Below are 13898 nucleotides of genomic sequence, written 5' to 3'. Positions count from 1 at the left end.
CACCAGTGGAAAGATGTGCACTAAATCAGGGTCCTTTCTGTCTGACACTGTTGTTTTTACTGAACAGTTAAGCGCCCAGGGAAATACCAGTTGGGTCTTAAAGACAATTTATAGCTAGGCTGGCCTCATTGCACCTGGCTGTGTTTTGACAGCAGGTTTCGTCAGTTTATAGCAGAAATTCTTGTCTACACTATAAGCTGTCACAAATGCAAGTAGACCTTGGAAAAAATGTACCGCTCAGAGGCAAATCTCTCCCTTCGCCGCGCCCCTCCCCCTTTTAATGAAAAGCAAAAGCCTCCTGCTGGTGGCAAAGCCAGCTTCTCTTGAGGGGAAATTAGGGAGCCTCCTGGGACTGTGAGGGTCAGCCCCAGTGTTACAGCCCAAGTGGGGTGCGCCTGCTTCTGGGCACTCGATTAAGGACTCTTTCTTTTCTCTTCCCTCGGGGCTAACTGCTGAATACAGCGGCCTTGTTGTTCGGAGCCAGGAAATTTCGGGATTCTGCTCTCTGAGCTCCCCACTCTTCCCAGCTTCCAGGCCATGGAAAGAATGTCTGGGCGCCTTGCAACAGCCTGGCCTCGGAACACAAGGCCCACAGCCTTGGCGAACGCCCTCTGCCCCCATCTAAAACAAGAAAGCAACACTTGGCTATTCGGGATCAGACAAACCTTAACTTTGTTTTTGAGATTTTTCTCCTCAGTGAATGGCCGGGTTTGGAAGCCCCGTCTTAGACATCACAGGACCTCATTCTAATACACACAAGTTGAAAGCACTGCCTCCCAGGACCAGGTGCTGCCTCACCCACCCCTGTTTTGTTTCACTTTTTTAGGCCTTGGGGTTTTATTCTTTTTTTGCTCGCAGAAGGATTGGGCCAAACAAATCACTTTTAATAGGTGACACGCATCTCCGAACAGAAGGCACTGTGTCCTTTTTAGGAATGAGTTCATGGCGGCTGGTGGCCGACATTTTCCCCTGTGTGATAGCACGGACAAAGATGTGAAGAGAGGGATGAAAAGGTAATGGAGAGCAGCCCCTCCTGTTCCTTAATTTCATGGTTCACAGACATTCATTGACATTCAGACACTCCCAAGGGGAAGCTCATATAACCAGCCATGAAACCAGAAACGAGCAGGCTAAGGGGGCTGCTTGCCTGGGCCCAGCGCAGAGTTTCTCACAGCCATGGGGGTCCACTCCCAGACGCCAGGGCTCACTATGATGGCCCTGCAGCTGCTCAGAGGGCGGGGGGTGCAGCCCAGACTGGGAAGCTCCAAGCCTGTAGGGTCCTTTGACCAGCTCCACGCAGGATGGCACCCTCAATTTCCCAGGGCCTATGCTGTGGCAAGGGTCAGCACTCGGGGGCTGCCCGCCAGGCTCCAGGAAGCACAGGACCTGGGGAGAGTGGAGGGAGGAGAGGCTCCAAGCCAGGCAGTTCCCATGGAGCTAGGGCTGGCCGGGAACGTCTCTCCCTCAGAGATGCCCATGGGCTGAAAGGGAGGGAGACAGTAGAACAACCCTTCAGCAGGGCCAAGTCCTGGTCCATAAGATGGAGAAATGGATCTACAAGGCTCATTCAGCTAAGACCAGCTTGAAGCAGGGATGCAGAACCAGAGGAGAAAGTTGAGGGGCAGCTGCAGCGGGGAAATGATGGAGAACTAAGGGCCTGACAGGTCAGAGGAAAGCTGTAGGCAAGCCAGCTCACTCACTCATCTGGCTGGATCCAAAAAGCAGAGCTGGAGGCCACCTGCTCAACCCACTGGTGGCCTTGAAGTGTTGCCTGGTGACACCACCCAAAACATACACCACACTGTGCAAGCTCTCACTTAACACACAGTTCAAGGTCAACCAGCACGCCCAGCCCACCTACAGCACCACCGTCCCTTGAGGCAGAGGCCGGAGGCACACACCATGATTGCCAGCGGAAAAGGGTGGGAGACCATCATTCTCCTGACTTACGGATACTCCCACTCAGGAAGATGATTACTTGATATCCACACATACAGACAAATCATTGTCAAAATTGATCCGCTAAGCAGCAAGCTTCGCTATCCTCCACAGACACTCCTGAGCAGTAATGTTGAGCGCACCTGTGGGATTCCAGAACTCTCAAGCCAGTCTCGGAAGATGTTTTCCACAGACAACTCAAGCCTTTAAAAAACAAACAAAAAAAAAGTCAAGGATTAAAACGTTACAGAGCACTTACGACATACATGGCATCTTTCTCTCTAACTATCCAGGTACCTCACAGCACCGATCTTCCAGAGAAGTGCCTGTTCCCTGGAGAAAGCAATGCTGTCCGAGGTTCAAGTGCAGAAGGCACTCAGTCACACTCGGTGCAGCTTCAGTCAGCAGGAATGTGCACGGTGGAACCTGAAAACCCGAGGCACCCTGTAATGGGTGCTCTTAACGCCTTGAGAGGAACTGCTGGGTTGGGAGCCCCAATTCAGGGAGGACAGGGCATGTCCCCAAGACACATGAGGCACGACTGCTTCCTCCACAGTTGGCAGCAAAGTGAAATAGGAATGCTCCAGCACTTCGTACATCAAAAATGAAATCTGAACTTCATCGTGACCAGGGGCCACGACAGGCACAAATGATGCAATCCACTGTCAGGGCGCGGTGGGCCGGCTGCAGGGAGCGCACACGGTTTCCACGCCTCAGAAGCAGGCCCACGGGCTGCTTTATTGGACATATGACAGTTGCTTGTGAAGTCTGACCCAAAGTCAGCTGAAATTCTTTTGGTTTCATGTCCAGCTGCTTTGACTACTCTTTAAATTCGTGAAGTATCCAATCTATTTAGGGTCAACAGACCTTAGGTTGTGTCTTTCTCGGCCAATGACGTTGAAAGCCACCCCAGCCCGTTTCTCGATAACCCCTGTTCCTGCTCCATGTCCCTGCTCACAGAGGCCTTTCCTGAGCCCTCTCCCAGGCTGTGTGTACAACATCCACCACGTTCCCTGTCCTCTGCACCACGGCGTTCAGCAGTGTGCGTCTGCTGCAGATTTCATTACTTGCCCTTTAACTGTCCCCTCACTGGATTGAGGCTCTCTGAGATCCGGGTCTGTGGCTGTTTGACTCACTTCTCTAAATCCAGAACAGTTCCTGGTATAAAAGATGATTCCCACAGATATTTTTTATTTGAATGAATGAAAACACATTTCACTTTTGTGTCAACAAAAAGTATTCCCTTTTAATTTAAAAATCACCTTTCCCAGTAAGAGACTCCCAATGTGATAAGCTCCAAACCTATAAAAATTTTATATATTATATACTACATCATATATATATATATACACATATATATACGTACACACATATATAAATAATATCCCTCCCCCCGCCGCCCTGCCACCTTTAGGGATTGCAGAGAAGCTGTGGAAATATACAATGCTGTCCATCTGCGTTGTTAAGGTGCTGAAGGCAGTGCTCCCTCACCTCCTGGGCTATGCTCCAGGCTGGGCAGCAGCGAGAAAGGGAGAAGGGAGAAGCGGGCCTGGATGGGGTTGGGGAAGAAGGGGCTGCCTGATAGTTTTGCGACCTTCTCTTCCCCAGTAAGCAGCAAGTTAATGGTGTGCCTTGGTCTTCCTGGGTCAGGGCAAAAGCAAAGGTTGCAGAAGGGCGCACCTGTTAGTATTTCCAGAGAAAACAGGGTGCAGGAGGCAGTACGCAGAGTAAGTAGTTTGGATTCATTTCAAGATGATGCCCGTCTGTGGGACAACCAGCAGGGGAAGGGGCGAGGCCAGGGGTGGAGAAGGGGAGAACGATGACCTCCCGAGGACGCTTGCACTGGCCTCCTCCAGGCTCCCAGACTCCATGGAATTACTGGGCGCGTCTTGAACGCAAGTGTCCCCAGGTCCCCGAGCCTTGCCCCACTACTTCTTCGTGGTCATTCAACAGAGTCGGTCCAGGTGCGAGCGGCCACGTTCCTGCTGTGACGCAGAGCATGGAGGCACGTGTATGTGGGCACGTGTGCACTCGTGTGTCTGTGAGTGCGTGTGCAGCGCACGAGGCAGGGGTGGGTGGGCGACCAGAAGGGAGGTGGCTCTCATGGACCCTAGATCTAGATCATGGTTTCTGTTATGAGCTCAGTCGTCCGCACTGACAGGTGCTCGCAATGCCCTTCACAGGCCTAACTGACCTGCTGGGAGGACGAGGAGAGCAGGGCCGAAGGGGCCTCTTACAGAAGTGTCTGAGGAACTCAAGGCTGCTTCACTTTCTAACGAAATGTGCGAGGCCGCAAGGGCAGACAGACTGTATAATTTCCACTGAAGGTAAGAGGCTCTGTGGAAGGCCCGCTCTTGTTGGGAATGAACGCAGAGCATCCCCACCTTGTCGTCTGGCACCTAGGAGGGCGGTTCACTTGGTGGTGCTGGATTCCTGCCCTGGGGCCTCGACAGCTGTGGAGGGTCTGCTGGCGCTCTAAGCTGTCTGTCCTCATTGAGAGGCATGACTGCTTTCTTCTGGGTTCTTCCTTCCCTGAAGCTTTTCCTAAGCCACCCATTCATCTGCTTCCTCTCCAGCCAGAGAGGAGCACTCGGGCGTCCGGAGCCCTGGGGCCAAGAGCTCCCGTCACCTTCCTGCCAGCGAACTCAGGAAAGCCAAAGCAAGATGCTGAAACTGACCGGAGCTTTGCTGTGCTGTGGCATTCTAGGAAAACGGGCAGTCTTAAACCTTGCGCAACTCGAGAGGAAGACAGGGGATTTAGAAAGGGTTTAGACAAGAGTGGGAGTGAGGATCAAAGGGGCGAGTACAGTGGGTCCACAAGGGGGGGTCGAGGGAACTGGGGTTCAATGTGCTGAAGAAGACAAGTCCGGGAGTGACTTCATGGCCATTTCTGAGTGATTTTACAAAAGAGGACCAACGGCTGTTGTGCAGAGCCATGGAGGAGCAAGGAAGAGGACGTGGACATAAATTTCCTTCATGGAATTTTAGCTGAAACACAGTTTTAAGGGTGGCGTGGGGAGGTGCCAGGGAGTTGAGCCCTGGAATGGCACTGCGCAAGGCCCAAGTCTTCAGAGAAAAGTGAAGAATGGGCAATGCTTCTCCCTGCGGCATTGGTTTGGTGGATGCCCACGGGGCACGAGGTTCTGTGGAGGACTGAGATGGGAACCCCCAGGGCATGACCATCTGATAGGGACACATGACAGGCACACCCACAGCGCCACTGCGCTAGTGCAGAGATGTAGGACGACGTGTGCAAGAGGCTCTGGCCGCCTCAGGTGGCTCAGCTAGAAGAAGGAGTCTTCTTAAAGGAAGCAAAGCTTGAACCACGTCATGAAGGAAGGCTGTGCTGTCCCCAACAATGGGGCAGGACCAGGGCAAAGGGAGCAGAAGCAGGAAAGCCCAAAGTCATGGTCAACTGGGCTGGCACACAGAATGAGGTGAGGAAAAAAAGGGGTGTTCTGTGAGAACCCTGAAGTCCAGCCATTGAGCCCTGGCCTCACCAAGGAGGCTCTGAGCATCAGAATGGCACAAACAAAAGGGAGTTGAGGAAGAGGCACTGAGGGAAAAGAGGCCGGAGGCAGGGACACCAAAGTGGAGGCTGTGAACAATTTGTGCTACAGTCTGACCTGAACAGCTGGCCAGGCCAACTGTGCGGTTATTCCATTGGAAAGTTGTAAGGCAAATTTTGCTTTGCCACATTTAGTATTTGTACACACAGGTGCTATTATGGAGTGGCACTAAAAACAAAGGAAACAAAAACCCCTCTGCCCACTACCAAGTAAAGGCATAAAAGTAGTAGCTATTGCTTACTGAACACCTACTGTGTACCAGGCACTAAAGAGCAAATCTCACTTTAACTTGATAATATTTGTGCAAGACCAATGTTATTATTATTGTCCCCATCTCAAGAGATGAGCAAATGCAGGTTCTGGGAAGACAAGGGACTTAACCAAGGCCACAGAGATCTAAGTCTACATTGCCTGGCTGCAAAGCCCCCACTTTTCTTTCTGTGCTGAACTTAGGCATCATGATGCATCAGTTGTGATTTTTTGGTGCAGGCAAGCCTGTGGAAAAAGAGGGCCTGTGCTTGTTCCAAACAGCACTACCTTCTTCTTCTTGCTCTCATCTCTCCTGCTGAAGGCAGCCTGGCCCCTGCTGTGGTCGCCCTGCTTGTCTGCCCTTCGAGAACAGTTCTGAAGAGATGGGGAGACCCTTGGGAGGGGCAAAAGTGTGAGGGCAGGAGAGTTCATCCCTCAGCTGCATCCAGGAGCAAAAGACACTCTCCCTTGAATGAAAAGAACATGTGTTTTCAGATCACTTTCCTTTGGAAAGGTTCAAAGCATCTTATAACCATTATCACTTCATTCCTCATAATATCCTTGTGAAGTGGGTGTCAATTGTTGTGTGGCTTTTAGCAGATGGAGAAACTGCAGCATAAGAAGACTGGCCAAAGTTAGGCCAGACAAAGGGCTAAAGAAAAGATCCGGGTTTCTAGACTCCCAGCACCAGTGCAGACATCGAACCGCACTGATGCTTGTCTGGGGACTGCTAGCAGGGAATGAGATCTTAAACTATGGGAGGGTGATGAAGGCAGTAACTCCAGCTGCTCTAAAAAAATAAATAAATAAATAAATAAATAAATAAATAAAAATTTAAAAAAAATTTTAAGGTACTCTCAGTAGCCTTCCTTTCCAAAGAAATTATGAGAGATGTGTGAGAATGCTGAATTTTTTTTAAGTAGGCTCCATGCCCAACATGGGCCTCAAACTCACAACCTCAAGATCAAGGGTTGTGTGCTCTCCAACTGAGCCAGCCAGGGACCCCAATAATGCTTAACTGCAAGGAAGAAATGAAATGCATGTTTGGAGGGGAAAAAGTAACAATTACATAGTTTTTGCTTTTTTGATCATAACATTGAGACGACAGTGCAGGTGAATTTTTAGGTCTGGACTTGGACAGATAGCCATGATAAAGCAAAAGTTGACTTTTTAAAATCAAGGCACTCAGAGTCTAAGCCAATGGTGAATGCTTCCCCTCTGAGATCATGTGGCTTAAATAATCACAACAAGCAGAAGCATTTCTACCTCGCTGGGACCCAGGACTTACAGGAAATTACTCTTCTGCATGTCTGATCACTATGGAAATTGATTTTATACAGATAGCTAGAAGTACACAGACCCACGACTGCATGCCCCCATATTTGTACTAGCGGGCGGCACTTCCGCTTCATGACCCAAGCCTCCTGGGTATCTGAACAGCAGGCATTCTACCCTCTGGCTGAGAGTTCCCTCTCTGCACTCCTACATCCTGTAAGGCAACTCTGAGTTTCAGACGTCTGTCTCCGGGCCCTCTGAGCTATAAATGTGGTCACACATAGTTAACACAGCAGGGGAGAGAATATGTGGGACACAGTGGCATAATGCGGGTGAGAGAAATAAGCTGTGTTTAAAGCTGAGAAAGTTGAAAGGCAGGGGCTCTTCCCTCTGTGATGTTAACACGCCGAGAAACAGGCCCAGGCTCGTGGGAGAATGCTATTGCACTCGCTGTACTGCTCGTTCAGCTGATTTCCGAGGGCAGAGGGAGGAGGACGGCTGGGCTGACCACCGGCTGCACCTGCCTGTGCCTAGCACCTTGCGGCCGATCGCAAGAGAGGTCTTCACTCTCGGCTCCCACCTGCAGCCCGTGAGCTTCTAACGATCCCGTGCTATCCGCGCCTCTGAAGGAAAGCACAACTTTCACAGCTTTTTAAAGCCCCCCGCAACTGTCTTGTGAACTAAACCACAGACGGAAGGAACTTTGAAAGGCAGGTACTGGATGAACGCAAGCACTGGGGCCCTCAGCGCTCAGGGTCTGGAAAGGAAAAGCCCTCATTTGGCAATGCCACTGACATTCTTCACAGACTTTTAAATTTTTGTAATTTGGGTTTTTAAGTTCCCTCTCTATATGCGGATACAAATAGTGTGCATCTCAGAACTGCACACGGTTGTTTCTCAATCGAAAGGAGTCATCTGTGCTTGGGCAGATAATGAAGAGGGCTGCGGTCACGTCTATAAGCGAGCACTCCCCAGCACAGGAACGTGCACACGCACACAAAATCACTGATGAGCAAGGAGAAGGCCACTGTTGGGGCATCTGGGTGGCACAGCTGGTTAGCATCGATGCTTGGTTTTGGCTCAGGTGGTGATCTCAGGGTCGTGAGACTGAGCCCCGCATCAGTGCGGAGTTTGCTTAAGACTCTCTCTCCCTCTGCTCCTCCCCCCTGCTCTTGCCCTCTCTCCCTCTCAACTAAATAAATCTTACATAAAAAGGGGGGGGGGTTGAGCCAGCCACTATTGATAAGGCTGCGGTATTGGGTGGGCAGGGCGCTCTTGTATCAGGGCCGGCTGGCGCCCAGGGTCTGTTTGGATTTCCTCCTGAGCACTTTGAGTCTTTTCTTCCTTTGGTCTCATAAAACATTAACATTCGAACAGAAACTTCACACTAAAGATATCTAAAACACAACTCCTCACCTCCCTCCCCTCCACCTCCAAACGCTCTCCCTTCCACTCCCCCTGCCCCATACGGATTCCTGAGACAAGCTCCCGGCCTGCTCTGCTTCCGGGGCTACTCCGGAGTGTCACTGAGTGGCCCAGAAAGAAAGGTCGTGATGGACTCCTCCACATAACTTTCAAAACCAATCGACCAAGTCTGGAATATCCCTCGGATCTGTTCATTACTCCCAAACCCTCCTGCCACCATCACAGCCCTGCCGGGGTTCCCGCTGTAAATCTTGTGAGCGAACAGCTGTCTTGATTTCTCATTGGTCTCCTGACTTCTAGCCTTCCCTGCCCACATGGATCTTCCACAGCGCCCCCCGGAGTCTCCTTCCAATCAGCGGATGGCACTGTCCTACTTAGAACCTTCCGTGGTACTTCTCTGCCTGAAGGCTCGAGGCTAGGACACTCGGGCCTTTCCCTGTGTACCGAGGACTCTGAAACTCCCAAAAGCACTTCCTACACTGAGTCATAACGATCTGTTTTCACGCCTATCTTCATGCTGATTAGGAGCTCCCTGCAGGCTGGACATGGAATCTATTCCTTTCGGTCCCCTAGCATCCAGCCTAAAGCCTGCTAGGGGCGGAGCTCAACAGATAATGCTAAATTAATCGAAGCAAGAGAACAACGCAAAAACAGTGTGACACAGAGGATACTGGCCCCTGAACACTAACCGGCTGGTCTAATCTGAAGAACCTTGCCCCACTCACAGTGGTTTACGTGCCTGACAGATGTGTCCAAGGATCAGTTTGCAGCCGGGACACAGATTAGAGGCTCCGGGGGTAGGTGTGGGGCCTTTAGAGACCCAGAAAAAAATTGGTACAATATGCTGAGTAGGTAAAAGGGCAAATGGTCTGTTTTAATAGCTGAATTAGATTCTGACATTAGTTAGCAGGAAAGAAGATGTTTGAGTTTCAAATGATATTCTGGTATACTTGCTGAAATAGATTCATTGCAGGAAGGAAATCGCCTTAACTTTAAAGGGGCATTTTAAAAGGAAGCTTAAACCTGCTAGCCAAAACATGATCCTAACTGGGAAAGGCGTCCTCTTGGGGGGTGAAAGTTGGTGGTTGGTGGCCATCCTTCAACAGAGACGCTGCTCTGTCACCATCGCAACAAAAGTTTCTTTGTGGGCCCAACAGTGTGTCCCTCGATAAATATTCACAATGATAAGATCCAGGTCCCCCAGAGCCAGAGGGCTCAGGTCCATCCCCATGAACTTCATAACCTTATTAGGAAGAGGATGAAAAGAAAGAAGCCCTCCTAAACTAAAAATGCACTTTGTTGCTTCCATGAAATTTGCTGTATTTGTGCCCTAAGAAGTTCTTCCAAAAGAATGTATGGTAGCAGACTTTGGTAATAGGAATACACCATTTCTAGTAATTGTCTTGTCTTTTTTTTTTCCTTTCATTAGTTTCTAAGGAAACTGCTCCATTTTATGAGGGAACCTGAAAAGTTATTCCAGGGCAGGTAGAGAAGAAAAAGAAAAAAAAAAAAATCTCTTGCAGGTAAACTGTTGTTTCTGACCTTAGGAATAATGGCCACATCTGATGTGATTTCTGCATGAAGAAAACCCATATGTCTGCTTAAAAAGAAAGGATGGTAAATCTGAAACACTTCAGACTTTCCAAAACAAGCCACACTTCCTTCAAGCAGCCTCCTGAAAAGCTAATTATCTTGGCCGATTACTAAAGCCCCACGCAATCTCCCTGTATAAGACTTCCTTCAGCATCAAAAGGCATGAACACAAAGCGGTGGAAATGAAGGAATTTATCAAATAATATGGGTATGTTCATTCTGTATGAGGCACTGGCTTGCTTCATATATGTGTGTGTTCACATCGAATTAAAAAAAACAAGCGGCTAACAGTAACACTTCCAACTGTTGAAGCGAGAACTGGAAGGAGAAGGTGGAAGATGTGGAGTTTCAACAAAAGGCCAGGCAAAAGTCTAACACTTAGAAAAAAAATCTTCATGTCTTCATGGCCCCTGGAGCTTGCCCTGAATTTGCATGTCATCTCCTGGTGGCATAAACCCTGCCACCTTCCCTTTGAGACATTCCATTTGGACTGCCTATAAGGCTGGCCCACCTACATGGAGGATGGCCTTGCCGGGGTCCAAGTCAGTGTCTGCATGAAAGAATTCATTTCCACATTTGGAAACCTATTGTGAGCATAAAAACAAAGTTAAATCTGTGGATCAGAAAGGAGAAGAACATTGGCTCTTCTTCAAAGGAATGTTTAATTTCTCAAGATGCCCCCTTTTAATGTTAAATACCAATTTTGCTATTGGGAATTATGTTTCAGGGTATTCACTTTTAGTGTCTAAATTAAGATAGGAAAGTAGGACAGGGTTGGAATGAACCCAGTCTATACTTTGATGTAGGCCCTAAACCTCTCCTTCTGTACATGGTCAGCCCCTTAGTACATCAGTGCTCTGCCGGGTAAATTAGGGACAGTCATGTCATGCACTAAACAGTGTTGACTGAAGGATTAACTGAGGGCCTGCATATAGGAAGCGCGGGCTTCCAATACCCACCATGATGGCGGTGGCCGTGGGGGTGGGGGTGGTGGGGTACTGTAACAAGGATTAAGTGATTTGCTCTCTGTAGATCCTGTAAACAGGGCCTGAGGCACAGAAGATGACTATTGTTGTAACTGTATCCATCATTGATTGAACACCTACTTTTCACAGATGTTATCTCCTTTATTTCTCCCAAGTGTGAAAAACTGGAACTTGGAAGGATGAAGTAACTTGTTCCGAATCTCAGAGCTGGGAAGGAGCCACGCTGGGGTAAGAACCTAGGAGAGCCTGACTTCAAATCCCAGGCTCTTACTACTACACTACACTTTCGCCTTCAATTAAACAGCATTTCCTTAAGCCATGTTAACTAGAGAACCCTAGCTTAGAACTTTCCTCTCCTCCATTCTTTTTCACAGCAGCTGAGGCCACAAAGTGTCCTTGGCTTGTCTCTCATACTACTTTCAGGGCTTTTGACTCTAGGCCCTCCCAACGCTGTGTGCCCTGGCTCCCAATATCCACGCGGGTGTAGCTCTAAGTCCGGATGATTGTCCTGGGACTCCCACTGCCTGGACTAGGCCCCTACTTCTGTTAAGAGAGGAAGACTGAACTTTCTAGATTGTAACAAGCCAAACAATGGCAGGGTCATTTTTAACATTAAGACTAAAACTGCGCTCTTAATTCCTAAATTGGTCCTCACCTTTTTTCTTCTGGGATATTCTCCAACAGCATTTGAAGGAAATCCTGGAATAAGAAAAAAGCAAACCATTAAAGATGTCCATCAATAAATAATTCTGTCCGGAATCATGCCAGAGCCTGAGTGCTCCCAGCTGCTGACAGCTCACCTGCTAGGGAAGCTAGGCCTGTGTTGACTTATTTGACTATATACTCTATTTATTCATTTACCAGGGCTTCAATCCAATCAGTTAAAGAGATTTGTTTTGTAAAAACCGCAAACAAATTGAAAAATATACTGTTTGTTATTTTGACCTAACCCAACAGTTTATTTCATTTTAACTATTTTCAAAAGGCTGACCATAGCATAAAGCACTATCCCCTCTCTACTTAACCATGTTGTCCTCCTCCTGAGCTTTCCCTAGAGATCTTGTGACACCTGAACACTCTCAACTCCAAGAGGCTAGGAACTAACTTGCAACATTCTTGCGTTTTTCTATGGAAAGATAAAGACAGGGTGCCTAGGGGCTCAGCCACAGAGCATGCGACCCTTGATCTCAGGGCTGAGTTTGAGGCCCACACTGGGTTTAGAGATTACTTTTAAAAAATCTGAAAACCAAACAAACGAAAAGATGAAGACAAAAATCAAGATAATTAATATCCCAGTGGAGGAACAAAGATGTCACAATTACAAAATGGTTCGTGGGCCCCTGCTTCAATCTGAAGTTACTTGTAGTGGCACTGTGCAATCTCCTATTGCTTCACATTTAGAGTCTTTCAATAATAGATTTTTTTCAACCTAACACATAACTTAGACACACCTATTTTTTCCCCTGTACTATGGAAAACTTCAAATACACTCAAAAGTAGAGAAGAGTATAATTAACCTTCATGTACCCAACAACCCACAGCCAATCTGTCCTAACCTCTTACCTGCCTCCTATATTATTCAGAAGTGAATCCCGACGTTATATAATGCCATCAATTGATGTTTCAGTAAATATCTCTAAAAGATAAGGACTCTTTAAATACATAACCACAATACCATAGGCCTAAAAAATTCACATATGAATGTTCAAGATTACATTTATATTTAATTTTCACCTTGAGTATTGTGACCAATCTTGTCAGCTCATCTAATTCTAGAATCTTGATTTGGTCGCAACCAGATTTGTCAGATAAAATACAGGATGCCCGGTTAAACTGGGGGCATACTTACACTAAAACATTATTCGTTGTTTATCTGAAATTTGAATTTGAGTGGGAGTTGTGCATTTTTATTTGCTAAGTGATGCAAGGCTAGTGTTAACCCTAAGTTATCTGAAGGGTTTGAGAAGATACATTTTGGATAAATACAGGACATGAGACAGAGAAGAACAATATTTAACTTTCTGGACTTGATATTGAATAATCAATAAGGTCAACACTTGAAGCTTTTCTTTTAATAAATTGAAAATAATCTTTTAAAACAGGTCCTTTAAAGAGGGGCCTGTGTGTAAGCCCAGAAGACCAAATAGGACGCTACCAACCCAGAATTCCAGCGGAAAGAAGCCACACCCTCTGCCCCACTGCCAAGAATCAAGTCTGCAGACCCAGCGTCAGCACGGGGCTCTGATGAGATCCATTTAAGATCCAGGGTGAGATGGAAGCAGCACCGACCTCCGTATTACAAACAGATCAAATTAGAGAGGAATGGAAATCTGTGAACAATTTGTATGACGAGGTGTTCTCTCTTTCTCTCTCCATTGTGGCAATGAGCAGAGCCACCGTCCCTTTCTGTGTGCTTACAGGTGGCTAGGGCCATTTCTTCCAGAGGCAAAGTCTCCCTATTAGGAGCACTAATGAAAGATTTATTTCTCCTAACCTGTTCTCCTTCCAAGTCATTATTTGTCTACTGCTGCTTCACCTACAATAAATGATACAAGGAGTAACAAAACTAATATTAAAAACATGGATCATGAAGTCAAAATGGAAAGGGACAACTCCAAATAGAATAATGTCTCGCATATGAAGTCCCTCCTAGCACCTGCAGTGGGTATATGGAGAAAAATGGAAATGAGTAATATCTAGAATGTGAAGAATTATTTTTGTGTGAGGTTCTTAAAGTCATTATCTTTATAATTTTAACAATTATTTTGTAAAATGGTTAAATTAAAAATTGATTTATCACAATCTGATATATTGATTACTTTGCAAATATTTCATTGGCTTACTGACAGTATCCTTGCCTCTT

At 47.4% G+C, this 13898-nt stretch overlaps 1 protein-coding gene across 22 annotated transcripts in view; it reads right to left on the bottom strand.

Annotated features, from left to right (window-relative positions):
• Positions 1–13898, bottom strand: part of AOPEP (aminopeptidase O (putative)) — a 324976-nt gene that overhangs the window by 96086 nt on the left and 214992 nt on the right. For all 22 annotated transcript variants that reach the window (XR_004621807.1, XR_004621808.1, XR_004621812.1 and 19 more), the window contains 2 exons: positions 11691–11734; positions 2082–2142 (listed from right to left, as the gene is read on the bottom strand). Coding sequence is in view for 14 of the 22 variants with exons in the window: in XM_034647316.1 (XP_034503207.1) it covers positions 2082–2142; positions 11691–11734 (105 nt within the window). In the remaining 8 variants the exon portion in view is untranslated. The remainder of the gene's footprint in view (positions 1–2081; positions 2143–11690; positions 11735–13898) is intronic.

The sequence above is a fragment of the Ailuropoda melanoleuca genome, chromosome 17 (assembly GCF_002007445.2).
Source record: "Ailuropoda melanoleuca isolate Jingjing chromosome 17, ASM200744v2, whole genome shotgun sequence".
Classification (NCBI taxonomy): domain Eukaryota; kingdom Metazoa; phylum Chordata; class Mammalia; order Carnivora; family Ursidae; genus Ailuropoda; species Ailuropoda melanoleuca.
This window is presented reverse-complemented; position numbering and strand designations above follow the sequence as displayed.